The sequence below is a fragment of the Lepidochelys olivacea genome, assembly GCF_965140295.1.
Source record: "Lepidochelys olivacea isolate rLepOli2 genome assembly, chromosome: 3".
NCBI lineage: Eukaryota > Metazoa > Chordata > Testudines > Cheloniidae > Lepidochelys > Lepidochelys olivacea.
Window position 1 is genome coordinate 24,281,997 of NC_140413.1, and position 27,521 is coordinate 24,309,517.

General features: G+C 39.8%; 1 protein-coding gene across 1 annotated transcript in view; it reads right to left on the bottom strand.

The window, feature by feature from the left end:
- Nucleotides 1-849: 849 nt before the first annotated feature.
- GEN1 (GEN1 Holliday junction 5' flap endonuclease) overlaps nt 850-27,521 on the bottom strand; it is a 34,042-nt gene continuing 7,370 nt past the window's right edge. The window contains exons 3-14 of the mRNA XM_084622357.1: nt 27,320-27,506; nt 23,668-23,844; nt 21,552-21,662; nt 14,563-14,636; nt 13,863-13,954; nt 10,519-10,669; nt 10,366-10,402; nt 10,190-10,270; nt 8,074-8,204; nt 6,310-6,371; nt 5,571-5,714; nt 850-5,292 (exon numbers count right to left, since the gene is read on the bottom strand). Of these exons, the coding sequence (XP_084478483.1) occupies nt 3,851-5,292; nt 5,571-5,714; nt 6,310-6,371; nt 8,074-8,204; nt 10,190-10,270; nt 10,366-10,402; nt 10,519-10,669; nt 13,863-13,954; nt 14,563-14,636; nt 21,552-21,662; nt 23,668-23,844; nt 27,320-27,506 (2,689 nt within the window). The 3' untranslated portion in view covers nt 850-3,850. The remainder of the gene's footprint in view (nt 5,293-5,570; nt 5,715-6,309; nt 6,372-8,073; nt 8,205-10,189; nt 10,271-10,365; nt 10,403-10,518; nt 10,670-13,862; nt 13,955-14,562; nt 14,637-21,551; nt 21,663-23,667; nt 23,845-27,319; nt 27,507-27,521) is intronic.

Consider the following 27,521-nt stretch of genomic DNA (forward strand, 5'->3'; position numbering starts at 1 on the left):
ATAACTTTTAGCCCAGTGGTTAAGGTACTTACCTGGGCTGTGGGAGACCCCCAGATGATGAGAAAGGATTTGAAGAGGGATCTGTCATCTTGCAGGTCAGTGCTCTGGCCATTGGGCTATGGATAGGCTTGGAAGGATTTGAATTAAGTCATTACTCCTTGGGAAACATTGATTTATTTGTGTCAGGTGAAATCTAAGAAAAAAAATCATCCACTGATAGAAGCTGGCAAGTGTAGCCTTCCCCGTACGTTGCATCTGCAGGGATTCAATATCCCAACTGTGCAGCCGTGGAGGGAGCCCCCTGCAGCCTCACTCAAACTGAAAATTTAAAATGGATACAAATCAGAAAAAAAGGTTAAAAAGAAACATCAATATTATCTGTCAAATTTGCAAAATAAATAAATAAATAAAATCAGATTCTGCCAAAACCAGCTAAGAGGTATTCTGATGTGGGGCTCCCTCAGTCTTTCCCGTTGAAGCAGTGCCACTGTGGATAAATAACTAAAGAGAGTCACTGGGCCAGACAGCAAGCGAGTGCAAACATGAGAACAATTTTGTAACATGAACTATTAAATACAGCTGTTTAAACTGTATCATCCTCTGATTTTTTCCCCCTCTTGCAAGTACAGTAAAGAGTATAAACTTCTCTTCACTAGTTTAACACTTACATTTTCCACAGAAATTAATCAAAAACCTAATACTTTAATAGAAAAAAGAGCCGCATTAAGTTAAAATCATGAAGAGATTGTTTTGGTACAAATTATATTTTGCAATACATAATTAATTACATTTTCAAATACTTAATTACTTTTATCCACAACATTTTGTAGGTAAAGAACATTTTGAAAAAAAAATCAGATATAATAAGCATAATAAAGGTAAACACATATCTTGGTCTTCAGTACAAATGGTGCAATTAGATACAATAATATGTAAGAACATTTTCTATGTCTAGATGTCTATTTAGAAGTCTAGTACTACCACAATCATTATTCAGTATAGGACAAAAGGTTTACTGGCCTAACAGTCTCCTAATTAGATTCAACATATTTAATGCAAGATGACAAAACAGAAAAGTAACATTTCTAACATAGGTGGGTTTCTTCATTGGAAAGATATCCCAAGCTTTACTTAACAGATTCACCAGCACAAGGCTATATGGTCTGTGCCAACTCATTGCAAGGGTGAGCTGAACTGTTTTAGGATTATTTTCCTCTCACATTGGTGTATATCTTCACCAAAGTTGCTCCTGATAATGGAGTTACACAGGTGCAAAGCTTGTGAAAAGTAGAGATGAATCAGGCATTAGAAATTATATATTTCCTGTCTGTTTCACATGCCTGGACCTGAGCTGTAGGACTGAATGTGGCTCTTACAGGGATTCCAAGAATACACTGATTCCCAGCAGTGCTGGAATCTTTAATAGATATACTTTACATATCTGACCTCGATGAGCCAAGGAAGAGTGGGTTCAAATCTGAATCCTGACAAAATACTTACAAGGTATCATCCATCTATGCAGTTACAAAGGCCAAGCAAAATTCATGGCTGTAGTGGAACATCCTCTGAGAACACCTCTAATGTCTAATAATCATCAGGCCCCATATTCCAAGAGGGAAAAATAGGAAAATGGTCACAAAATGGAGAGGACACTCATTTTAAATGCTTAATAATTCCAAATCTTATTCCATCAAAGCAAAAGAGTAGGAGCTGCATCTTTCTTGTTTTTCTAGGTAAAGAAAGTACAGTTCTTCTTCCAACATTCATTCAGTCTCCAAAATCAATGGGCAGTTTTAAAAACAATACCTTCAAAAGATAAAATCATGACCAAGTAAAAAGACGACAGACAACCACACAGACAATTCTGTAGTTACTTATAGCATTGGTCTCTCAAAATGTAGTAGTCCTGACCTAGTCAACCACTGATCCCTGCTCACATTTTCTAGTAACTGCATTTCATGATCACCTTTTCATATGTATACTAATGATTCTTTTGCTTCATTCCTTTATGTAGCTAGAATAAATGCTATTATTTTCAGAAGTAGTTTTAATCACTCTCTCTTGCCACCTGGCTGGACCAAGGCTTGACCCTCCCAAAAAGTTACCGATCTTGAGTTTTCTGTTTAAATGTCTCTCTTTTCCATTCTATTTTATGTACTTATCACCTCCATTACTGTAGTATCTAAACATCTCACACTACTTAAATACTTTTACCTTCACAAACCCCTGTGAGGTAAGGAAATACTATTTCCCTCATTTTGGAGAAGAGGAACTCATGGAAAATTACTGTAAAGGAGCCATTTCTCCCCTTTCCTGGGAAATATATTGAAGGGAACTGTCCTGCAAGAGGGAAGGGGATTGATTAGTTGAGATCAGAGGTTCTTCTAATTTCTACAAATTCTCTAAACCTGACATTATTCCTTCTTGATCAAAAAGTCTTCTTCATTGACTGCTAGCTATGATGAAGTCATGCATAACTTCACCTACCGCAGCAGTTCTCAAACATTTTGTATTGTGACCCCCTTCACACAGCAAGCCTCTGAATGTGACCCCCCCAAATTAAAAATAGGAGTGTGTGTTAATTTACTATTAAATTAATTTAATTTAACAGGGGCTCAGGCTTGTCAGTCCTGCCCATTGCCAAACCCCTACATGGGCTGACAGCTCGTGACCCCCATGTAACCACCTCATGACCCCCTAAGGGGTCACAACCTCCAGTTTGAGGGGTCATAACACCCAGTTTGAGAACCCCTGACCTACAGCCAATGGGGAATTCACTGGTGATCTGTGGGAATTTGTATTGTATTTTGGGATATGTAGTCCCATTGAGCTGTATCTCTGTATTAATGGATGAGAACTATTGTGTTGCTTTTTTGTTTTAAGTCTAATTTCAAGGCTCCTTTTACAATTATTTAAAATATGTCATGCTTGTAAATGAAGTTGCAATAACAAATTTAATTTTAGGTTTCCTATAATTTAACCTCTTCTCTGCTATTACTTAAAGGCAAGTCAAATCTTGCAGAGATTTCATGCTTCTTGTTCTGTAGCAAAAAAATGCCACCAGCTACAAACATTAATTTAATTCAATTACATTTAAATAAAAGTTCAGAGATAGCAATTACAGAAATAGAAAGCACCTAAAATACTCACTTTGAGTCCACTCAGCTGGCACTGATTCAAGTGGTTATTAATCCTTTTCTGGAACATGCATGTGTTCTAGCAGTTTATTACAGGACATGTCAGACAAATAAATTCAGCCACGCTGGACAAGCTCAACTGCTGAATTTATCTGGTCATTTATTTTAAAAATGCTCAACACCACTGGTAACGAAGTATTTGTAAGCCTGTTTTAAAGTTAACACCCCATCAAGAGAGTAGAGTACAATGGGGAATTTCAGTTACACAAAAGCTGTATCAGTTTGTCTTGCTGAGGACACCTGGTAGCAGCATAGCACACTGTAACTATATTATGAGTCTATCTTTACAAGCCGAAAGGCTAATGCTTCATTAAATAAACCTTACCTCCTTTGGAATAAAATATCAGTGTTGTATATTATGTCCATGGCTATGGTGCTTATGGAAAGAAAACACTATACAGTCGTAAATGGATATCAGTGCATGTCAGCTGTACTCCAGGGACTGCATAATTTTGACAATGTTTACATTTCAAACTTCACTACCAAGTAACCAGGACTTCACAATGCTTTTTATTAATTAGGACTATGTCAACTTAGCAACACAGTGTCTCTTGAGCTTGCATATACCAATGCTATAAATATGAGGAGAGGAACTATGTAGGAGTTTTAGACACCAAGTTAACTGTTTAGCATAATGTATTTTTTATGAAGTACTAATTGCTTTTGAGTCTTAGTTTAAGCCTTTCAGACAGAGGCAGGGGACTACCTACCCATACATCACAGTCGTCATTTTTGCTTTGTTGCAGAGAAGAACAGGAATCTAATCTTTTAAATGATAGTTTCCCAAGCCCAATACTGTTAGCTTCCACTACCGAGGCAGGTTTTGGAGATACTTCCATTGACAAATTATTGCTAGTTATTTTTAAATTTGCCACTTTCTCTCTCCGTTTAGTTGGAAGACTTGATCCTCCGTTACCCCTCTCTTTAGTGGTGTTTTCCTTCATCTGAGCTGGATTCGGTTGCCTCTGCTGTTTAATTCTATAAGTCTGATTTTTATCCATCATATTCCCATCATCACTGTCCTCACTAGAAGAAGGTCTCTCATGGCAAACACTCTTTTTAATGGAAGTTTTCCAAGTAGCTTGAGCAGAGAATTTTCTAATGTGACAGTTATCTTTGGCCTTTGCTAACTTCAGTGATTCACCTTTGGAGTGCAAAGGCTCTGCTGCTTGACTGCTCAAACCCACAGACTTTGAACAGTTTTGTTTGGGGTATTTTTGCTCCATTTGTAGCAGGTTGCCAGGTTTTTTGTACTGTTCCTGGTAATTTTGTATACTAGAGACCCTCAAATATTTTTCTGATAACATTTTGATTTTCTTTGTGGAGTCACTTAATTGAATTGAAGGATAAGTGGAAACAGTCTCAGGAATTGATGTTTCTTTCATTTGTTTCAACAACTGTAAAGGTTTTGGTTGCACTATGTTTAGAGACAGTGAAGTATCTTTCTGCACAGACGTCTTCAGAAATATTCGTTCTCTTAAAGGCAACTTCTGAAGCTGTCCTACCAGATCAGTAGGGGTAGGAACCAAATACTCTGCTCTGCTGCAAGGATCATTGGATTGTGTAGCACCAGAATATTTTGTGTTTTCTCTTGTTTTGTGCTGAAGTGTACATGGTTGGCTTATACAATTATTAGATGCACCAAGCTCAGACACTGAAAAACAGGCAGAATCAGCATGTGCTGGTGAAATGCTGAAGGAGGTTCCTTCCCAATCAATGCCACTCAATTGTAGATCAGCTATCATACAGGAAACATAAGAGGATGATGCCTCAGGGAGTTGAGTAAACTGTGCTGCTGAAGTAAGAGAGTCATCTAAAACACTCTGATATTGAGTGTTGGGTGAAGCAGTTAGAGGAAGGGTAGATACTGGGTTTTGTAACTGCGCAATTACAGTGGAGAAATCTGCAGCTAAAAGGGAATCATTAGATTTGGAGACAATTTTCTGCTGCATTTGATTATCAGGAAAAGTTTTTAAATCTGACTTGCAATTCTGCTCAGGAAAGCTTTCACATGTAGATTGCAAATTCATCAGAGACAGAAGATCAGTAACTTTACCATCGATATCTGAGTGTTCTTTTTCTTTATTTTTCTTACCTGAAAAGACAAAAAGACCATATATAAACAATAGGTGTTTCTTTGCTGTCAAAGTAAAAAACAAAAATTAACCTCAGCTGTTCAGAATTTATAATGCTAGCAGATGAAAAAGAGCAGGGTGAGAGAAGGAGATGGGATCTTGCTAGGGGCATAATCTTCCACTGAATATGATGTATAAACAGCTATGGAAGAGCTGATGCAGTCCTGAAAATATCTTTATTATTTGTGTTATGGCAGTACTCACAGAGTGCTAAGCACTGGTCAGCTTTCAAACTTACTTCTCTGTTTTTTTTCCAAAACTTCCAACTTTTCCACTTTATAGATGCCAACTATGTCAGGATAGGCAGACTGAAACAAAGATTCTTCTTCTACTGTAACCACAAAGGACTCTGTGGGCTGATCATCTGCTGTAACATAATGCTCTAGAAAATTAACAAAGGCACATTAGGGCTGAGGGCATGGAGAAAGGGAAAGGACCAAAGCAAGAACAATGCAGTTTCCTTGTCCTTACCTACAATTTTCAATATAAATGTCAGTAGCAGAAGATTACAGGCCAGACCCTGGTCATGCTACGGCCCCTTTGCACCAGTCTGATGCGGGCAGTTGAGATTCTCCTATCCTGGGGGATTTTTTCATTTGAAGTAGTGCCACCATAATACAGGGGATATGCTGGGGCCAAGAAGAAATAAAACTGGAGTCCAATGTGCTGTCGTGATCCCCAAGCCAGTGTAAGGGGCATCTTTGCTCTCCTCCAACTGTGCACCAAGTGCTGCTCTGACACGCCTAAAGACTGCCACAGACAACTCCTCCCCCACCAAGGGTTCATTGTTTGCACTGTCAAGCTGTTTGATTTTAAAAGTGTGTGTTTTCTGCATACGTTCATAGAACAGTTGTCCAATCTGTACTACAGGTCACTTGTGCACATTGCTGGCTGCCCACTTCCTTTAAAGGGGATTTTTGTCCACTGTTTTTAGTTACATTACAGAATAACCCATGCGTTTACAAGACAGCACCAACCTGGTTTTTGCCATTCAATTTCAAAACAAGGAATTCCATTTTTAACACGTGTCTTGACTATCCTGTGAAACAAAAGCAGACATGGTACCAACTTCACTAAGTGATTTTGCTAAAGCAAGAAATATGAAAAATCACAAACCTATTGCAAAATTTTAATTTTATAATCCATGCAAATTAATCAGAGGGAAAAAAATCCTATTCCTCTATCAGTAGATTTAGTACAGATTCTAAAAATCAGAAAGATTTTCTTTTAAGATTGTAATTTTTTCTTTGGTGCGGGTAAATAATAAACTTCAGTTCTTGACTTTGAACATTTAAACAGACCATTAGTGAACGTAGAGGTCATAAACAGGTACCAGATGAGCATCACTGGAGAGCGAAGTCCCCTTCTCAAAAGAGATACAAAGGCAGTGATACTGAAAAACTTCCTCATACTGCCCTGCCTATCGCCATCAACCCTAGCATGTGGACGATCTGACACAGTAGTTGTGACTCAGTTCATTCACTTCTTGTGTCTCTTTGCTCAGACTGGAGAGTTTTGAGCCAGAGAGATATTGCTTGGGGGGCAATATTCATTTTATCTGCATTGTGCAGTTTATTTAGGGGTGTGTGTGTGTGTGTACATACGCTGCCGATGCTTTTTTGTTACACTGACAGTTGCAAGTGAGCAGCCATCAGATGATCACTGCCAATAGCAAAATTAAGTTGATTTGAACCAGCAACTTAGAGGTTAAAAAGTTCCACGTCCTACTAACACTCCTACAAACCACTCAGTCCCTGCTTCCAATATTTCTTTGGGACAGAATTCTGAATAACCACCACTGATCCTGCAAAAACTCACCTTACCGCTTGTGCTATTTCACATCTGTGAGCAGTCCCACTGAAATCAATGGAACTACTCACAATAAAGTAAAAATGGGTAAATGTGTGCTGAACCAGGTTTTAGGCACTAATCCTGCATATATGGAAACTGGATGTGCTACACAGAAGCAGAAAGGGAAATTACTATGCTATGTAGTAGGCATAACTCTGCTCAGTGGTGGCTTTGCACCCATGCAGGAAAGGAGAAGGGTAATCAGATGTCTTTGGGTATCCATGAGGGTGCAAGATTGGTGATGAGATTGTCACAGGTACATACTGGCAATGTGTGTGGGTATATCATCTAAGCAGTGCACAGCCTCTCTGCATCCCCTTTTTTGCTTAATTGGTACTAGAATTTGATGGTAACACTGAACTGAAAGTTTAACAGAGTTAGACAATAATGATATTCGTTCTTGACAAGAAAGTATAGTAAAATTCAACAGCAAGACCATTCACTATTAGCCATAACAAGAGAAAAGCCAGTAGGTATGACAAGAACTTCAGCTCCCCAGCTGCAAACTGTTACCCACTAAGATTTATAGACCACAGGCCTGATTGTGCATGGACTTCAATGAGCAAAGACTCATGCCCATAGTGTGGTATCTCATGTATAGTCCCATTGAAGTTGAGGAGACTATGGCTAAAAGTGAAGAATCATGATCTATAAACTAGCATTAAAGAAACTTTTGTACACATTTTACTTTACACTTTACTTTTGTGTAGCAGCAATGACAGAAATGTGACACTGCTTTAAGCTTTTACCATTTTCAAAAGACAGCACATAACTCAAGGACGAGGTAAAAGGAGGAAGTAAATTTTACTTCATAAGTAATAAGATTTTCTCCAGCAACAAAAGTGAACAGAAATATGGAGTGAATTCAAAAACTTCACAAATTACGTTACCGTATTGCCTGCAGTTGCTCTGTATCTGTCTGACCAGACTTTCTTTTGATCATGTCATAGCGTGTCAACAGTGACAACAGTTTCTTGCATGCATAGTGTTTGGTCCATTCCATCTTCTCAAAAGCAAATCTCTGTTAAGAAACACAACCTTAATACCTTCTTACTTTGTTGTTACAGTGTCCTTAACAGTTATTTCAATGGACACTTTAAATATCTATTATGTTTTATACATCGGTTCAATACCCACCTTATGGTAAGACACTAATGACCTCTCAGTGCAAGATGGCAGAATAATGGACATCCATAAGAGGATAGATATAGCAGCCTGCTCATCTGAGAGTTAAGGGAGCAGTTGTATAGTAGCAGCAGGAGGAATGGGAAGGCCACATTGAAAGCTAAAAATTTTCTCATCAGATTCTGATAACGTATCTCTCCCATGCATGCACCCCCACAGATTTTTATCACATTCCACTAGAGTACTCATTAATGGTCCATTGTCTATACATCATTCTTGTAAACTGTGCCAGTAGTCTGAGAAGGTGGAACATCAAAACAGATCTTCTGCCCTGCCAGGAAAGGTGAGCCTTAACATTAGCCTTGGAGATGACCTAACCAAGAAGGGTATGGTTTCCAACTTCTGTACATCAGCCCCAAAACAAAATTCAGATGGATAGTTCTCTTTTATGCCACAAGAATCCACTTGATAAGATTGCACATTTATGTTGCTGGGTAGTCTGTAAGTCAATCTAGAAGAGTCATTGTCCCAATGGACACTGAAATCACCCCGCACAATAAACCTGGGAGAATTCTTTTCTGGGCACAAGAACATAATCACTCACTCAAGGCATAAAGGGCTGGCGTATTTCTGTGATTAGCACTAAATGGCATCACCAATCTTTGCATTGTAAATATCAGTCTCAAATTTTATCTACAGACTTATAGACAAAGCTGTTCTACTGTAAGGTGACCTCTTCAACTGTGTTGATTAAATATAATTTCATGTATACATTTCAATCATGTGTCCTTTTGTATTGATAAGAGTACAACTAAAACACATCTTAGAGTTTGATTAAATGTATAAATGCAGAGTTCTCACTGGTAGGCTACTGGTAGTCAGCCTAGTTCAACAGCACAATGAAGGCATCATTTATAGCACTAATGCTTAGAAGAACAATATAACATCAATATCGAAACAGATTTCTTGAAAGAAGAGACCAGCGGTTCACTTTTTTTTTTTTTAAATAATATATGATGCAGCTCTCTTTGCTACAGATTAGCAAATGGACATTACAATGTGTCCTTTTTACCAACCCATGACAGTTGCCACCAAATTCTCTTTTATTCTGTCCAGTTTCTCTCATGTGTTCTCTGCCCGCTCTCTCCCTTGCATGCTTTCCTTCTCTCTGTAGGGTTGTTATTTTTAGGTATTTCCTGGCCCCCCATTATTTTCTTGTTTAATAGATCATCCTCCTCCTTTCCCACTAGGCAGAAAGCTACATTCTGCTCACTCCTATGGAGCTATCTATTAATGGTCCAGATCTGTAACTACTGTAAGTCATACTAGTTACACTGAAGTCAGTTGTGCTGTGCTGTTTTACACCAGATGAGGATCTCACCCACTGTACTGGAAAACAGTGTTAATGATACATTGATCTCTCTCTCTCACGCACACTGTAGGCTGATAAAATCTACATCCACTCACATAACCTCAGGGGAGCATGCCAGGGCAGATCTTTGAATTTTTGGGATGATGGACTGTCACCGAAAAGCCTTCAAATTTGGTAGGTGGCAATTCAGAACTGGTAAGTGAGGACCAGCTGCCATAATTCAACTATTCAGGACAGGATGTGAAAAGGAACTTCATATCTAGCTAAAGCTGCAGTAGTTGTGAGTGACCCTGTTTTCCTGTTTCTCTCACTACATTGTCCCCTTCTACAGCTATTCTAAGGCCTTAATTTCAGATTTCCAAACAAATATGTATATTAAGGTTGTAGCAAGGTTCTTTCATTCTTCCCACTAATAAAAGTTACTAATTAACATTAATATTCTCAAGTGCACTGCATACTAACAAATATAACATGTCAAAGAGCTGGATTCTCTATGTATCATTCTGTACCTGAAAGGACAATAAATTTGGCCTCTGGCACTCCATTATCCTGACCAGCTTGTTTTTGTTTACAAGAAATTCTTCAATAACCTTGAAATAAAGCAAAAAGAGGACACTTAAAAGAAAGTTACCTGAAAATCCAATTCACTAATTCAAAATGAACCTTTAGCAGGCTTTTTAGTTACCTCAGAAAATGGAAAGCCCTCACAACCTCTAGCTTTTCTGCAAGTAAAACATACACATTAGGAATAGGATAGAAATGTGTGTGATGCAGGACTTGCATGCTCAACCTGCACCTGAAAGCAATGAGGAGCAGTTCATTTTGAAGACATTCCTACTTTCTGATATTGTCCTCCATTGCATTTGTCTGTTTCGCTCGCTCTGAACAATGCCACTCACAAGGGCAGCAGTATGGGTAGTCATGGGGTTCACAGTACTTAATACTTCCACACAGTTTACATCCACTGAACTTATGGTCCTTACAAGAGCCTACAGAAAAAGGAAGAAAGAGAACGAGATGAACCATGTTTCTCAAACTACACTAGTGTTTCATAAAGTTGAAAGAAAAGGATTACTTGTGGCACCTTAGAAACTAACAAATTTATTTGAGCGTAAGCTTTTGTGAGCTACAGATCACTTCATCGGATGCATTCAGTGGAAAATACAGTGGGGAGATTTATTTACACAGAGAACATGAAACAATGGGTGTTACCATACACACTGTAACGAGAGCGATCAGGTAAGGTGTGGGGTGGCGGGGGGAACCTTTTGTAGTGATAATCAAGGTGGGCCATTTCCAGCAGTTGACAAGAATGTCTGAGGAAGGGGGGGGCAGGAACAAACATGGGGAAATAGTTTTACTTTGTGTAATGTGACACATCCACTCCCAGTCTTTATTCAAGCCTAAGTTAATTGTATCCAGTTTTCAAATTAATTCCAATTCAGCAGTCTCTCGTTGGAGTCTGTTTTTGAAGTTTTTTTGTTGAAGTATTGCCACTTTTAGGTCTGTAATTGAGTGACCAAAGAGACTGAAGGGTTCTCCGACTGGTTTTTGAATGTTATAATTCTTGACATCTGATTTGTGTCCATTTATTCTTTTACGTAGAGACTGTCCAGTCTGGCCAAGGTACATGGCAGAGGGGCATTGCTGGCACATGATGGCATATATCACATTGGTAGATGTGCAGGTGAATGAGCCTCTGATAGTGTGGCTGATGTTATTAGGCCCTGTGATGGTGTCTCCTGAATAGATATGTGGACACAGTTGGCAACAGGCTTTGTTGCAAGGATGGGTTCCTGGGTTAGTGGTTCTGTTGTGTGGTGTGTGGTTGCTGGTGAGTATTTGGGGGGCTGTCTGTAAGCAAGGACTGATCTGTCTCCCAAGATCTGTGAGAGTGATTGGTCATCCTTCAGGATAGGTTGTAGATCCTTGATGATGCGTTGGAGAGGTTTTAGTTGGGGGCTGAAGGTGATGGGTAGTGGCATTCTGTTATTTTCTTTGTTGGGCCTGTCCTGTAGTAGGTAACTTCTGGGTACTCTTCTGGCTCTGTCAATCTGTTTCTTCACTTCAGCAGGTGGGTATTGTAGTTGTAAGAACACTTGATAGACAGAGACAAACACCTACAAGATCTCTGAGGGGTTGGAGCAAATGCCGTTGTATCGTAGAGCTTGGCTGTAGACAATGGATCGTGTGGTGTGGTCTGGATGAAAGTTGGAGGCATGTAGGTAGGAATAGCGGTCAGTAGCTTTCCGGTATAGGGTGGTGCTTATGTGACCATCGCTTATTAGCACCGTAGTGTCCAGGAAGTGGATCTCTTGTGCGGACTGGTCCAGGCTGAGGTTGATGGTGGGATGGAAATTGTTGAAATCAGGGTGGAATTCCTCAAGGGCTTCTTTTCCATGGGTCCAGATGATGAAGAGGTCATCAATATAGCGCAAGTAGAGTAGGGGCATTAGGGGACGAGAGCCGAGGAAGCGTTGTTCTAAGTCAGCCATAAAAATGTTGGCATACTGTGGGGCCATGCAGGTACCCATAGCAGTGCCGCTGACTTGAAGGTATACATTGTCCCCAAATGTGAAATAGTTATGGGTGAGGACAAAGTCATAAAGTTCAGCCACCAGGTTTGCCATGACATTATCGGGGATACTGTTCCTGATGGCTTGTAGTCCATCTTTGTGTGGAATGTTGGTGTAAAGGGCTTCTACATCCAGAGTGGCTAGGATGGTGTTTTCAGGAAGATCACCGATGGACTGTAGTTTCCTTAGGAAGTCAGTGGTGTCTCGAAGATAGCTGGGAGTGCTGGTAGCGTAGGGCCTGAGGAGGGAGTCTACATAGCCAGACAATCCTGCTGTCAGGGTGCCAATGCCTGAGATGATGGGGCGTACAGGATTTCCAGGTTTATGGATGTTGGGTAGCAGTTAGAATACCCCTGGTCGGGGATCTAGGGGTGTGTCTGTGCGGATTTGTTTTTGTGCTTTTTCAGGGAGTTCCTTGAGCAAATGGTGTAGTTTCTTTAGGAAATGGCCCACCTTGATTATCACTGCAAAAGGTTTCCCCCGCCCCCGCTCTCCTGCTGGTAGTAGCTCACCTTACCTGATCACTCTGGTTACAGTGTGTATGGTAACACCCATTGTTTCACGTTCTCTGTGTATATAAATCTCCCCACTGTATTTTCCACTGAATGCATCCGATGAAGTGAGCTGTAGCTCACGAAAGCTTATGCTCAAATAAATTGGTTAGTCTCTAAGGTGCCACAAGTACTTCTTTTCTTTTTGCGGATACAGACGAACAAGGCTGCTACCTTAAAACCTGTCATATACCCATATACATGGGTATATCACCAAAAGCTGCTGTATACAGAGCTAAGCACACTAGCAATACCAAGTAATAGTTACAATAAAAATCAGATTTTTCTTGTTAGTTCAAATGTTGCAGAATGTTATTCTGGAAAATTCTCTCTCTAAAGGCCCACAAACATCATGCATACGTGAGATAGTGAAAAACTGTGGAATGAAAGACTCTCTCTCTCTCTCTCTATCCCCTCCAAAAAAAAAAAAATATTCTTGCTGTAAGCAGCATTGGGTTTGAACAGAGTCCTTGAGACTGAATGCCACTTTAAAAATAAAATCCAGACAGTGAGAGGAATAGCAATGCAAATCTTCTCTGCTAATATATCTCAATCCTGTCAATGGAGGGCCTGCCAGCATGAATGACTGAGTCGTTCAGTCTCAATGTCAGTTCAGTCTCTGCCCTCTTTCTTGACACTGCCAAAAAGGTACCAATTATGATGGCAGTTTGTGATGTATACACCTGCCCAAACTAGACCTACACCGCCTAACAGCAATTCACTGTTAACAACTTCTGCACACAACAGGGCCTAGGCTTGTACCAGCGGCCTGCCGGTTAAAAAAAATAAAAAAGTTCTTACTCCATCACCAATCCGCAAGAGAGACCTTTTATACTTTTTAAAGAAACATAATCCAGAAGTTGAGACCTACATAAAAAGCAATTTTTAATGCAAGTGATTTAAAATATTTTAAAGGGCATTATCCTTTTTAAAAAGGTATTATACTTATAAAGCTCCAGAATGCAGGGCAGCATCATTACCCAGGGGCGCTGGTTGGGGGAGCAAATAAAATGTATCTCAAATTAAAACAAAAATCTACCCCTTTTCATACTGACCTGGATGATGGCACACAGAATAATGAGTCATCTTGTTAACTGTTAGAGCAGATGCATTACCACATTGAAGCTGTCCTTTCCATTGATCAAACCTAAAATTATATTAGAAATGTTAATGTAATGCAATCTCATAGCTTATTCATGCAAATTCTACCACTTAAGTTAAATATGAGGGAAAAAAAATCATACCATCTAATTCATCCTCTTAAAACTATCCAGTTTTCCATTACACAATTTGTTTGCAGTAAATGTACTTTTGAGTATGTACTATGGATTATTGGGATGTCTAGCTTTAAGACTCATTGGGGCAACAGGGCAAGTCATACCAGACAACATTAGGATCTAAAGCCCATTAAAGTCAACGAGAGTCTTTCCAAATTACTTTTGTGGTCTTGGGATCAGGATCTACCTGCTCCGATCCTGCAACCATGTATACGTGTGTTGTTGTTTGCAAGAATAGGGACTAGGAGTTTATGCAATTTTAAGCAATAATTAACTTTAAAAAGATAGTTTGCCTGGCAGAATGTATTGTTTGAATACAAAGCTGATCATCATGTAAGTAATTTAATATTTTGTTTCCTTAAAAATTAAAACATGAGTAGTGTAGACTCAGGTTCAAACTGCATCATAATACTGCCTTTCAATAAGATAATTTAAAACCCCGAAATATTTTAGGAGACAAGACAAACTTTAACTTTACCTCTGGAGTAAACTTTGACCTCGCAAAGTCTCAATTAACTTTAAAGCCTGTTCTTTTCCAACTCCTGGCACTCCCTTTTAGAGAGAGAGAGGGAAACATGGCACATATTAAAGTTTAAACTAATGTAAAACATTGATATCTGTTAGGTGTAATCTAACACGATTTTGTAGTCTTTCACACAAACTGCATCCCAAACGCTTTACAGAATCCATGCATTAAAAAAGAAAAAAGGAAAGAAATTCAGAGGAATGGGTGGGGGTACAAAAATTGGTTTTGACTAAGATTTGAAATGACCAATAAGACAGACACAAACAGGAAGGTAGTTTTAAATGACAGGAGCTGCAGAAGAGGGTCTTGCACTAACAGAAGAAGAGAGAGATGGTACCAGTATTAGATGACAGGAGAGTAAAGTAGAGAAAAAACATAGTGACAGACAGGAGCAATTTCAAGAAAGGTTGTGTAAACCAGGAGGGTAATTTTCAACTGTGTGTCTTGATGTGACTGGAAAGACAATCAAAAGAGAAGGTCACATTTGTTTACATGTCTCAGTAGTGGAATAACATTCTCATCAGCAGAGGTCTGAGAAGCTGGGACTTTAAGGAGTTCCACGGAGAAGGGAGCTTCTATTGTCTTGATAAAAAGAGATAAAGGCATGGGTTTGGATTTCAGAGAGACAGTATACACCATAATGTATTCACAATATTGTGGAAGGGGTGGAAGACAGGCTAGCAGAGAGGCAATGGAGGGAGCTGACAGACCGGGCTCTCAACTCTGCTCCTTGTCGGGAGCCCAGCTGCACCGTGGGCTTCCAGCTACCTGCCAGAGCTCCTGCTTCTCCGTCAGGAATGGGGCAGCCACCTGGGCTCTGAGTGGGGAGCCCAGGCAGCCGGCAGCAGCCCAGCTGGGAGTGGGGAAGACTTTCTTGTCAATTTCATAGCTCCAGCAGGGAGCTATGAAATTGACAAGAATGACAGCCAACAGCCAATGTAAGTAAACCAGTGTCTACATGGACACCGTCACCCTAACTACACTGACATAAGCCCTACGTCTCTCAGGGAGGTGGAGTTATTATGTCGGTGTAGTAGGGCACTTACATGAGTGGGAGCAAGGCTGTAGTGTGTACAATAACATAGTTATGTCGATGTAAGCTACCTTATGTTGACCTAACTAACTGTGTAGCGTAGACCAGGGCTTAGAGACATTATGCCATTGATTTACAAGCAGAATTCCACATTATTTTTTTAAGCACTGAAACCAATGGCATGATGTGGCCCTTAAACAGTCAAATGGCCAAAACAGAGTTGTTTTGAAATCATGCTAAAGCAGAGATTTACGTCCTGATTCACCCAAGCACTTTAAAAACACACTTAAGTGCTTTGTTGTATTGGAGACTTAGATGAGAAGACAACTCAAACAATTAAAGCGAGGGGCCTATAAGAAAAAAAAATAGTTTGGTAAAAAAATGTTTGGAATCTTCGAAGAGTAAGGCCAGAGTGCAAAATGTTTGGATATTGGGAAATCCAAGGCAACAGAATGAGAATCAGCTTGTGTTAATGGAGAACTGAATTCCTGAACTCCTGACAAACTTGAGTTTGAGAGAGTTTAAAGACAGAAGGGATTATCTAGTCTGACCTCCTGTATACCACAGGCCATTACATTTTCAGCTATACTAATCCCAACGACTTTAGACCAAAACATCCAATCTCTATCACATGGGATGATGATCTACTAACCAGACAGTTTTGTTTTAATAGTTTAACTCTACTGTCGCTCCCTCCATCCCCTTCCCCCAATTCCTAATTTGATAATGACTGCCCATGTATTGGGTAAAAGTAGTTACTGAAAAATTGTGTGTGGCAATAAAATGTATAGATCTTATTAAATTAAGTAGCTAGTTGGTACTACACTGACATAAACTTAAGGGCCTTATGTTTGTATGACAGAAGTGTGTCCTATCAAATATTTTTGTATAGGTAAGAGCAACTGATCACTTCAAATAAGCTTAATGCATGTTAATTAAGGCTTTAAACAAAATAAAGACAATTTACAAAAATGGTAACTCAAATTGTTCATGCCATATATGAGCAAACAGTAGTCCTGAGAGCTCTACTATGGAGGCATTTACTGACAAAGTAAATGAAACAATGATTGCTACTTTAATTTTGATTTTTTATAATCCATTGTTCCTGTGGAACCACTGGCGTGCATGACTTTTTACAAAGTCCTTACTCCAAGGAGCTTACAGAGTACTGCTAAATTACATGGCTTGAATTTGCAGCACAAACATAGGTTATATCATTAGCATAATGAATAAATTGATAATTCAAGAGGACTGGGGAGCTGTAGAGTTGCAGCTGAATAAACTGGATACATAACTGTATAGCTTGAATACACATTTAAAAATCAATTAAAAGTTTGTCACTGGACTGTGGCCAGCTGCTTAGGCATCTAATTACAGCATGTCAATCTCCAACTACTTCTAAGGAATGTATCATTTCAGAGTAACTAACTACGAATATGGAAATAAATGGTTATAGTCAAAGTAGAATGAACCACCTCTTATTTCCTTTTAATTCTACAGTTATCAGGAAGCCACTCCAGAAGATAACCAGTTACAACTTCTTGAGGTTTAGAAGCTTCCTCTGAGAAACTAAACAATACTCTTCAATGGCTGAGGACAACATGAATGAGATAGTCAGGTTAAATTTATTTTTGATCTGTATTAGGACTCTGGTATCTAATTAGTGCATCTCAGGTTTGGCCTTGAAGGATCTAGTTGTGCTTGGCTCTCAGTAGAGGTATAGTTTTGTCTCTGTTGAGGTTACCAGATCAGGCTTGTCCTATATAGCTCTTTCTTCCCATGTCTGGTCATACAGTACTGGCACAGCTGGTCTTTAAAGTACAGATTGCTTCTCAAGTACTCTGGTCAGCATCTCTGGCCTATGTAGTCTCTGGCTCTTCACAAGCCTTTCATTAGGTTTTCTGACACCTTTATATCAATACATCTTTCCTGATCTATCATATATTAATGATTTGCGGTCTCTCAGGTACATTTTGTCTATAAAGTGCCAAACACTCTCATGATGCTTCAGAAATACCACCACCACAACAGCTGCCTCAGAAGAAGACTGGTAAATATCAATTCTGATCACAGCAACTTAGCTAAAAAGCTGTTGTACATAAGAATTGGGTGGTGTTGCTAGTCCCCGGCCCCTCCCTGGCTGTTCCCCCTCCCCCGTAGCCAGGCCGCTGCACGGGCACTGCTCTGGCCCGCTGCTCCTACCAGGCAGCGTGGGAAGCACAGCTGGCTCCGGCTGGGCAGCGGGGTTGCGAGCTCCTGCTGCTCTGAGCAGCATGGTAAGGGGGTGGGGAGCAGTCAGGGAGCAGTTGGATGAGGCGAAGGTTCGGGGAGGGGGGCGTGGTCAGGGGATGGGGAACAGGGAGGGTTGGGAGTCCCGGTGGGGCCCGTCAGGGGGTGGGGGTGTGGGATTCTGGGGGACAGTTAGGGGCGGGGGGTCCCGGGAGGGGGCAGTCAGGGGACAAGGAGCAGAGGGCGGTTGGATAGGGAGTGGGCGTCCGGGGGGGATGGGGGGTAGTCAGGGGCAGGTGTCCTAGGAGGGGGTGGTCAGGGGACAAGAAGCAGGGTGGGTTGGATGGGTTGGGAGTTCTGAGGGGGGCAGTCGGGGGCAGGAAGTGGGGGGAGGAACAGGCTGTTTGGGGAGGCACAGCCTTCCATACCCAGCCTTTCGTACAGTTTTGCAGCCCTTGCGCCAAAAGGTTTGCCCACCCCTGCTTTAGATAGTTTGTGAGGCATTTAAAAGCCCTTACTGCTTTCTATGTTTTCAAAGCCATCAGAACCCTGCAAGGGGCATGTTGCATATAAATAGTACACATGGCTATTTGGACCCCACTGTGAATGTGGCTCCTTAATATTATGTTTCTTCACCTAATTATTTGGTTTACGTTTTAAAATAATAAAGACAGAAGCTGCTATATGGACTCACTCCCTTCCTCATGCCCTTCATTCTAGTCTTCACTCTGGAGGTTTACTTCTTTTCTGACTTCTGTTTCATTCTGTGGTTCTGCCATCTTTTTCTCAGAGATTTTTTCAAATTGTAGATGACTGTGCCTCCCTTATCCTATCAAAATTATCATCATCTACATCAGGTCAGAGCAAATAACTGGTGGAACGCAAGCAGAGCCAAGTAGAGTTGGTTCACAAGCCTTTCATTAGGTTTTCTGACACCTTTACAAGGCTAAAAGATGTACTTTCTTAATCCTGTTATGAAAAACATTAAATGCTAATCTTGCCCTGACAAGCCCTAACCTTCATAATTTTGCTATTTAACTCTCAGCTCCAGAATCAGAGCAATTCTTCCCAAATATGATTTTATATTTTCATGTTTCCTGACACTGAAAATAAAGTTAAGAACCCTACAATACATTGAAAACACAGGCTAAGTTCCTCAAAAGACTGATACCTGTGTTTTCAGAGGAGGATACAAATTCTCTCTCTATTGACAAATGTGATGTGTACAGCACAGATCAGTTACATAATTTGTTTTCAGATTTCTTTTCTTTGCATATTAGAAATATCTCTTGCAGAGATAACCAAAGTAATATGAGTATGAGCGAGCAAGCACACGTGTAGGAAAAAAGAGGAGTTGTGATTGCTTTTCTGCAAAGCCTTTTGGCTGACAACTCAAGATGTTCAGTCATAAGAAGCCAGCCAGAGAGAGACTGCAGAAAGAAAAGTGAGACCTTTTCTGGAATGGTGCAGTTTTCTGCTTAGCTCTTTTTTGATATTTCACCCAAAACCTATTCCCTCAGGTTTCTAAGTTAAGATTTCAGCAGTAGTAGCTAAGGGTCAGTAGTATAACTCTTTCTGGGAGGTCCTGCCTTCATTCACTTTTACTGAGCTGCAATAGTTCTAGAGCCTTTTTGACTATTACATAGCCAACTCACTTCAGAACCACATAAGAACCCAGTATTTCAGAAGCTCCCAGTCCATTGTACTATTTATTAAATCAGAGGTTCTGTTTTTCCTTTGGTTTTCTTTTTGCCTACAAAGCACTTCATTAAGAAAAGGAAATCCTCTCCTGGATAATCCCTTCCAAAAACACAAATGTCCACTGCTTGATTCTCAAATTCTTCGTTTGATTCCCATAACTTAATCTTGGTCTTTGCATACTATACACCAGTACATATAGCAGAATTGTTTGTTATTCATTGTGAGACAATTAAATTATTTAAAAAAAAAAAGTCAGAATTGTCTACCAAAGAGGTCCCACAGACGACTGATGCTCCATGATCCAAAGCAGAGGTTCTCAGGCAGGGTGTGAGGTATGTCAAAGTTTCTAGGGAGGGCAAAACAAGTCTTCTGATAATGCAATAAGTAAAGTAAAAGCGTGTGAGACACCCAAGCACCAGAGGTCATAATGCCACTTACTCAAATATGGCCTGTCTTGACAGATGGGTGGCGGGACCAAATTTGAGTGAGTGGTGTTGCAACTTGTGGTGCTTGACCCCCCTAATCTGAACAAACAATGCCATCTAAACACTGAGTGCTAGGTGGCAGTACCTTCTCGCTATTTTGGGGAGAAGGGGCTCCAAGCTTTTTTTTAAAAAAAGGAGCTCAGGTGGGGTGATTCAAAAAAGTTTTTAAACACCTGATTTACAGACACCATCAACTTGAAACAAAAGTCATTTTCTTTTGGAAATTTTATAAATTATTCCTGAGGCTTGGTCTAGAGTAGAAAGTAGTACCTGAAACACTTGCCTTTAAAAAAAAAAAAAAAAAAATTGCAGGAACATTACAGGGGAGGGAGAGAATCTCTCTATTTGAGTTTTTGTTCTGGAATTAATCCTGAGCCTCAGATGTCAATGGCAAAATTCCCAATGGCTTTGTTAGAGTGGGATTAGTGAATATGTGCAAATTAAACTAAACAGATAGTGTAGGACATGTTACACCTCCCTGTTTGAATGATATGCCTCTGCCATGTAACTCAGTACGTTCTAATCTGCAATGAGCTTCAGCTCTCAAAAGGATAATCTTGTATATTTGAGAGACTAGGGTTTAGCACAACTCAAGAGCCATTCTTGGTTGAGTGGAAGTGGCAGACACAAATGAGGTTTTAGTCTGGTAAACTGGATTTGAGATCACTGCACTTCACCTGGAATGAAGAAGCAGTTGGATAGACTAAGCATCATAACAGCTTCATAATGAGGTGCTCATTGCCATAGTTTGCAAAGAGTAGTGCACATCAATCTTACTGGCAGCTTCCATTTCAGCTCATCTTTTTCTAGTCAAGAGCAGCAGTACTTACAAACTGAGACTATTATTTCCCCTCAACTTCTTCTGCATGCATTCAAGCAGCAGTTTCCAATGAAATGTCAGGATATGCAGTATCAGGCTGGTCTGGTCACACCAGACAAATGCATTCATTAGACATTTCTTTAAGCCCTGCAGCAGAAGTGGTTAACTCCCCAATTTCTAAACGTAGCCATGCTTTTTGGTCACATCCACGGTGTCTAGAAAAGTCTACCAGCAATCACATTGGCAACTGTGCTTTCCATAAACGTACTGTAGACTACCCCATTTTCAAATATGCTTATTACTAGCATAGTTACAGCCACAATGTGGACAGACAGCATAATCTAATGACTTAACTGTGGGAGTGGGAGCTCAAAGTTTTAATAGGCTTCTACTTTCCTATGCCAGCTCATCCACATATTTGTTGCATGCCAGCTAAACGTCTGTAAATGATAATACTTACCTATCTCACAGAGTTGCCAACATTAATCTTCAGTACAAAGTATTATGAAAATGCCTTTACAGTATGAGTTAAAGTACTTTCTTCAGCTAGAAGTCTGTAGTCTACCATGCATTTCATACGTTTTAATACATGCTCAAACCTTAATTGGTACTGTATGTTCTGAAAATAGAAGTCACAGGAACATGGTAAATAATTAGTTTGCAGGTTACTCACCTTCGGAAGATAATCACAACCGAGAAGAATTGCTAGCCCAATCAGAGACTCTCTGTCACAACACAGTTTCTCCTTAATAGAGGACATTGTATAGCAGTCAACATGTGGGTCCTACAAGAAAAATATTACAGCTGGGAATAGTGTAGGCAGGACCACAAGTGACTAGCAAATTGGCTTGTTGCTGACACAGGTTAACAACAATTTGGCCTACTGTTGTTCAATGGCTAGCATAGAAGAGACCAAGCCATTTGTCATTGCTACACAAAGTATGATTGACAAAAATATCATCCTATATCGAAGACTGACCACATGATTTTAAGAATTGCAGATTCCAAAATCTACATACAAATGTAACTGTATTTAAGTAAAATAATTAATCAAGGATTAGAAATTTAACCAACATCCTAGGCTTACAGAATTACAAAAGAACACTCTGAAGCTGCAAAGGATGAATGAAGAGGAGGAAGTCAGGATTGACCTCTATCAAAGTATCTGAACTAAAAAAATATAAAAAATTATAACCCAATTTTCAAACTTTTTAGGCACCTCGACAGATATTTAGACAACTACAGTAAATACCCATTTTAATACTGATTTGAACACCTAATTTAGGGCATCCCACTTTGAAAACTGGGCTCTAGTTTACTCTGTACACATGTATAGCCAAATGAACACAAGCAAATTGCCCTACACCATTTTATTTTTTTAAATTATGTGCTCCCAGCTCTGCCTCTCTTTGTTCCATTAGTTCTCACAAAGATACAAGCACTTTTTTTTAGCTAAAAAACAGTTTCTCACACCAGGATACATTTAAAACTCCCATCTTTACTCCATTTGCTACCGCACTTGCTTGATGCCTTAGACTTAGCATTCATCTCTCTGCATGCTATAGAAGAGTGCACAACGAAGTTATATGTTCTGTCTTCTCCAAGGGTGGTATCAAACTACATTCCTAATGTATCCATAATTTTAATCAGGTGGTCTGTTTTATTGGCATCATCAGTGCTTGATTTGAGGAGCAGCAGCCATTATCATGTGTGAAAGTGTTACACATTTTAATTTAATGTAAGATGCAAACAAGTGAATTTGCATTTATTTAACCCCATAGACCTGTTGCTCCTATAGGCACACAACTGTCACTGCAGGGCTGTGTCCTGTATAAAATTTACAGCTTTAAGTCACATAAGAATTCATGTAATAGAAAACCTAAACAGACAGCAGATAATTTCATGTTTGTTATTCAACTCAGCTGTTTTTCTCATTCATTCAGTTCTTGAACACTAATAAATCAAGCAAAGAAAGTCTGCTGTGTGAAAACAGATTTTAAACAAGACCAAATACAGGAAGACAAAAGTATGATACTGTTAGTGACGTTAATATAGTATTTAGGCCTGTATATTTGCCTGAAATAAAATTTTGGGTTTTGTTTGCCTGTTTGACTTTTGATATTTTTACCAACATGTGTGAACAAAGACACTGCGTTGCATTTGCCCACAACCAGATGGGGTTTATAGCACAATGAAAAAAAATAAGGAAGTGAGTTAAAGTGTTGCTGGCTTTGGTGGGAGTTTAGTATGTACAACTACCTCAACTCCTATCGCAAGGTAAGGTCAAGCGACCAGTTGGGAGGGGCAAGGAGGGGTGGCATAAGAAACACTAAAAAGAGAAAGAAAACATGACCCTAGCTGAAACAAAATTTCGCTCCCTACCCCTCCGATGAGGCACAAAAGAGGTGGTAGCAAAGCCCCAAGACTCATGACCCTCCAAAACGGAGCATGACCATAAATTGTAAGGGGTGGGACCAGTGGTGTGCACTACAGATATAATTAAGAAGGAGGAGGTGGGAAAAAGGAATGGGGAAAAGCTCTGCAGTGTACAGAGCTATGGATATACTTGCTTGATTAACCCCAATAACCATTACATTGCCTCCTCTTTGGATTCTGGTCTTCCGCTTTATGTCTGTCTGACAAGAATCAAGGGAGGGGTGAGGGAGAAGCCCTAACAGATACCTACTTAATTGTTCAAAATATTTATGGTGCTTCACATTTAGTTGAGCAATATAATGAGAGTGAAGTAGTCTGAAGGAAAAAAGACTCCAAAAAACCTAACACAGTACCTTTGCATTCATGGTGAAATTTCTATAAACTGTTTGAGCTCCATACAAGAAAACATCTCCATCATTGGTAATGCAGCCATCCACATATCCATTTGCATTCAGGTAAGCACACATTGCCTCCGCTTCACCAGCTGCTTGAACCCAAGGTAATCCTAAACACTGCAACATTTCAAGGCACTAAAAAAACAAAAATATTCAAGAGAAGACAGAGATTGAATCTTCAATCATCCCTTTCTACAATTAACCATTTTTTTAAAATGGTCCTCAGGGTAATGTGTATGTCTGCAGTGGCCATCATTATTATTATCATCAACGTAGTACTATCACTGTATGTGTCACTTTGCAATACATGTGGCATTGCAAACAAAGAATAGATCCTTGACTGAACTAAATTTATAGTGAGTAGGGACATGGTTATGTTCAGTTTCCCAGTACTAAACACACACTGAGTGATTAGTGCTCATTCCTGCCAGAACAATTCACAGATCAGATAGGCTCATCAGATTTTTGAAGGAGAGAGGCTGGAGGATTGGCATACATTGCTTAGGAGGCTTCTGTGCAGAAAGGGGCACAGAAGTAGACAATGAGTGAAGCTTGGGTGGAGCATAGGCAAGACAAAGTATGAAACGGGACTTCTTAAACTTTCATCATGGATCGCATCTTAATGAAGTGCCTCAGGGATCCACGTCCCCTCCCATTCATGATCACATAACATCTCTGTGGTAATTACAGCGATAGCTTAAGTGGAAAAGTAATAGATGGGCATGTGCAGAGGAACAGAGGAGCCAATCCATAGATGCAAGAAAGTTGTGCATGTACATGAGTGAGGTAGGGGTCCAGCGGAAATCATGGTCAGAACAGCAGAAAAGGAAGGTTATCTTTGTAGAAGTGTTGGGTGCAAACTACCTGAAGTTACTGTACTGAATTATTATGGTGGCTTCTCTTCACAAGTCAGGATTTTTAACAAATCAAAACCACAAAAGTGACATTGTAAGAATTGCTGTCCTAGTGGAGTATAGCTCAGTCCAAGCAGCTTGACAATATTAATATATTTTATTCAGGTTATTCATCTGGTGCCAGAGCCAAAACCCACTGAAATCAAAGTGACTATTTCCACTGGCCTTTGGATCATGCCCTTGAAGAGCAAACAAACAAAGCAAATAAAACGTCTTCTCTCATTTCATTCCTGTTCTATAAGTACTTTTCCAACACTATCAAAAACTTTAAGTACAGTTTACTTCAATCACAAAAGAAATCTGGCAAACAAGTGAATCTCCCAATTAGTATCTCCCAAGTTACTAATTGCTCTACAATGTTACTTAAAAGGACAGTAGTAATTGTGGTCCAAGGCTCACAAATTCAACATGCAAATTGATATTGCCATGTATTTTTTTATGCCACAAGCAATCATGTAGTACATTATTTTGACATGAGAGCAAAGAGCTGAACATTAAGGAAATGAGGAATTAGTAACGAAAGATATCAATAAACAAAAACTTCCATACAGATTGACAGAGCTATTTGTGCTGCAACCTTGGTTCTTTCAACCTAGTTAAATACATTTCTCACTAAACATTTTCACAGCTAACTAAGTTGAACTCTAGGGTACAGATGTGGGGACCCGCATGAAGGACCCCCTAAGCTTCTCTCTACCAGCTTAAGTTAAAAACTTCCCCAAGGCACAAATTCTTCCTTGTCCCTGGAATGGTATCGCTGCCACCACCAAGTGAGTTAGACAAAGATTTAGGAAAAGGACCACTTGGAGTTTCTGTTTCCCCAAAATATCCCCCTCAAGACCCTTCACCCCCTTTCCTGGGGAGGCTTGAGAGTAAACAAGGTGAGCACAGACCAGCCCCTTAGGTTTTAGGACACTAAAAACCAATCAGGTTCTTAAAAGCAGAACTTTATAATAAAGAAAAACTAAAAGAAGCACCTCTGTAAAATCAGGATGGAAGGTAATTTTACAGGGTAATCAGATTCAAAACACAGAGGATTCCCCTATAGACAAAACTTTAAAGTTACAAAAAAACCAGGAATAAACCTCCCTCTTAGCCTAGGGAAAATTCACAAGCTAAAACAAAAGATAATCTAATGCATTTCCCTTCTATTACTTACAATTTGTAATCTTAGATGCTTAGTTCAGGTATGGCTTTAGGAGATGTATTTTCCCTGCCCTGGTTCCTCGCTGTCCAGGAGAGAACACAAAGAAACACAAAACAAAAACCTTCCCCCACAGATTTGAAAGTATCTTCTCCCCTTATTGGTCCTTTTGGTCAGGTGCCAACCAGGTTACCTGAGCTTCTTAACCCTTTACAGGTAAAGGAGGGATTTTATGCTACCCTTAGCTGTATGTTTATGACACATGGCTATTTGCCTGGTTCACAGATCTAGGCTAGAAAACAAGTCTATTGTGTTATTTATGTAATGACCAAAAGCGTGCTAGATGCTTTAGAGCAGTGGTTCTCAACCAGGGGTCTGCCAAGCAGGGCCGGCATTAGACTTGCTGGGTCCCAAGGCAGAAAGTCAAAGCCTCAGACCTGGGGCTGAAGCTGAAGCCTGTGCAACTTAGCTTCACAGGGCCCCCTGTCGCAAGGAGCCCTGAGCAGTTGCCCTGCTTGCTACCCACTAATGCTGGCCCTGGCTTTAAAATACATAAAAACAGTTCTTGCAGCACAGACAGGCTGTGGAATTTGTACAGCATGTTTGGGGTTCCTCAGAAAGAAAAAGGCTGAGAACTCCTGCTTTAGAGACATATACACAGGTCTATACAACACAAATATGTTTATTAGGTAAGTAATCAAAAATATAAAAGAAAAAAGGCTTTGAGGAATTAGATGGCTTGAGAAATTGGTAATGAGATACAAAGCCTTTTACCTCATAATCACTAGTCTGAATCCAGCACAGATCAATAACGACTGGAGCGACTTGTCATGCAACAGCTGTTAGAAGAAGTGCTAGAATTTCAATCTACTTTCAAATGGATGGGTGTCCTGATGCCAAAATCACCACAACAATAGTTCACCTTCCTACCAGGATCAGCAAAGAAATTAAGGAATGGAACAGAGTAAGTCAGGTTTAAGGCGCATCCAAGGAATGGTGAAGAGAGCTTGTGCCAACACTACCTGCATAATGCCTATTGTGTGCTTAGCTAGAGACGAGTCTCCAGCATTGTCAACCTAGAACTATTAACAGGCACTATATTTACTTAGGATTTACTGTCAATATGCATACCTTGGGGTTTAATGAAAATGTATTGAAATTTGCATAGTTAGGGGAGACTAAGTGTGTAGACTCCAGAGGGTGCATCATTATTTTTACATGTGCTAATTCAAATGATCATTCTGCAGTGAGTGACATCTTTGTGTTCAATGCTGTACAGTACATATGGGAACACACTGCCCCAAGAAGTTTATATGAACTTCACAAAAGAAGGGGGTTCATAAACTTTTAATTTAACAAATTAAAGGATTTATATCCAATCTCAAAGTGATGTAAATTTTGGGGGAGGGGGTAGAATCTCATTGAAAAATCTGTGTGGAGTCATTTCTCTGTCAGATTTATTGTAAATTCTTTCCTTTTTTTTTTTTTAAATGTTTTTTCCTCCATCTCCGTTCTCTAATACCACAAATAATGAAATTCCTCTATCACTCACCTCTTTTAAAATGGATTTAAAATAGGATCTCCCTGTTTTTGCAGCCCTAGGTTTTTTCGAAGACCCATAGCGCAGCTCATTCCTCTTACTGATTGTTTCTGCTTTCAGCTTTGGGGCATCCCCCTCCATCACAAACACCAATTTGATTTCCATTGAGGTTAAAGAAGAGATTCGAAAAAATAGATTCCTGTATTAACAAAGT